The sequence below is a fragment of the Octopus bimaculoides genome, chromosome 22 (assembly GCF_001194135.2).
Source record: "Octopus bimaculoides isolate UCB-OBI-ISO-001 chromosome 22, ASM119413v2, whole genome shotgun sequence".
Lineage (NCBI taxonomy): Eukaryota > Metazoa > Mollusca > Cephalopoda > Octopoda > Octopodidae > Octopus > Octopus bimaculoides.
Genome location: NC_069002.1, coordinates 13,363,255 through 13,364,738, shown reverse-complemented (window position 1 = coordinate 13,364,738; position 1,484 = coordinate 13,363,255). Strand labels below are relative to the sequence as shown.

At 37.3% G+C, this 1,484-nt stretch overlaps 1 protein-coding gene across 1 annotated transcript in view; it reads right to left on the bottom strand.

Annotated features, from left to right (window-relative positions):
• The window catches only part of LOC106878023 (dual specificity protein kinase splA), an 89,412-nt gene that overhangs the window by 8,821 nt on the left and 79,107 nt on the right, over positions 1–1,484 (bottom strand). The window contains exons 4-5 of the mRNA XM_014927104.2: positions 1,056–1,168; positions 506–709 (exon numbers count right to left, since the gene is read on the bottom strand). Coding sequence (XP_014782590.1) covers positions 506–709; positions 1,056–1,168 — 317 coding nt within the window. The remainder of the gene's footprint in view (positions 1–505; positions 710–1,055; positions 1,169–1,484) is intronic.

Below are 1,484 nucleotides of genomic sequence, written 5' to 3'. Positions count from 1 at the left end.
TTATAGGATCGTGGTTTTGATTCCCAGACCGGGCGTTGTGAGTGTTTATTGAGTGAAAACACCTAAAGCTCCACGAGGCTCCGGCAGGGGATGGTGGCGAACCCTGCTGTACTCTTTCACCACAACTTTCTCTCACTCTTACTTCCTGTTTCTGTTGTGCCTGTAATTCAAAGGGTCAGCCTTGTCACACTGTGTCACGCTGAATATCCCCGAGAACTACATCAAGGGTACACATGTCTGTGGAGTGCTCAGCCACTTGCATGTTAATTTCACGAGCAGGCTGTTCCGTTGATCGGATCAACTGGAACTCTCGACGTCGTAAGCGACGGAGTGCCAACAACCAAATCACAGAAAATGCACATGCTTGATTGTTTATAAAAACAATTACTAATTATTTTTTTTACACCTTGAATGATAGGAAATTCCAAACATTTCCTTGACAAAGTAAATGGTATTTCATTTTTAATTATCAAAACCAAAACCACGACATCAAAACGAATCTTACCCGAATATTTTGTAAAGCATTGACCACATGTTTATCTAACAAGTCATAGAGACGGTCATCATCACCTGGCTGTGTGTTAAAAATGTATAAACCATCCCCCATTGGAGCAACACGACCAGCTTCTAAGGAGAATTGTCCTTGGTAGGAACTTTCATAGCAACGAATGCTCTTCAAAGGCCATTGCGCTAGAACTCGAAGTGAACCCTGGCAGAAAAAGATAATGATAAAGTAATTAAACAAAAAAAAAAGGTGAATAAATAAATGAATAAATAAATACTCTATTTACTCATGTATAAATCACACAGTCTTATATTTGATTCCAACTGCGGAAAAACTAAAATAGGGATGTCACTCGGACATTAGTAAAAACAGTAAATGAACAGAAATATTAAAGATGATAAAATCAGATTCCAATTTTCTTGCAGAACTCAAGATATTTCTTCTTGATCAGTTACCTAATTAACACACACACACACGTACGCACACGCATGCATCATTTTCCAAATACTTCATAATCTCACCAGCAACGACAAGGAAAAATGATGCTTACCTGAAGAGCCAAAGTCACTCCATATGGGGAGATATACAGCAAACAGGGGCAGCCTCTGGCACCAATACGCCTCAGAGTTTCAGAATTCTCTGGTTGTACCACAATGTAATCATCTGTAACAGAGAATCACCTTTCTCTCACAGACTAGCCACATTACAGGATATAATAATAATAATAATAATAATAATGATAATAATAAAATGGAGAAACTTTCAAAATACAAAGACCTGGAAATAGAGGTAACTCAAATGTGGAATCTAAAAACAGAAACAATTCCTATCATAGTAGGTGCCTTAGGTATAATAAAAAAATATTCAGACAAATACATAACAAAAACACCAGGACTTACAAATATATATAACAGACAAAAAATTGCACTACTGGGCACTGCACACATCCTATGCAAAACACTTTCAATACAGTAACCAT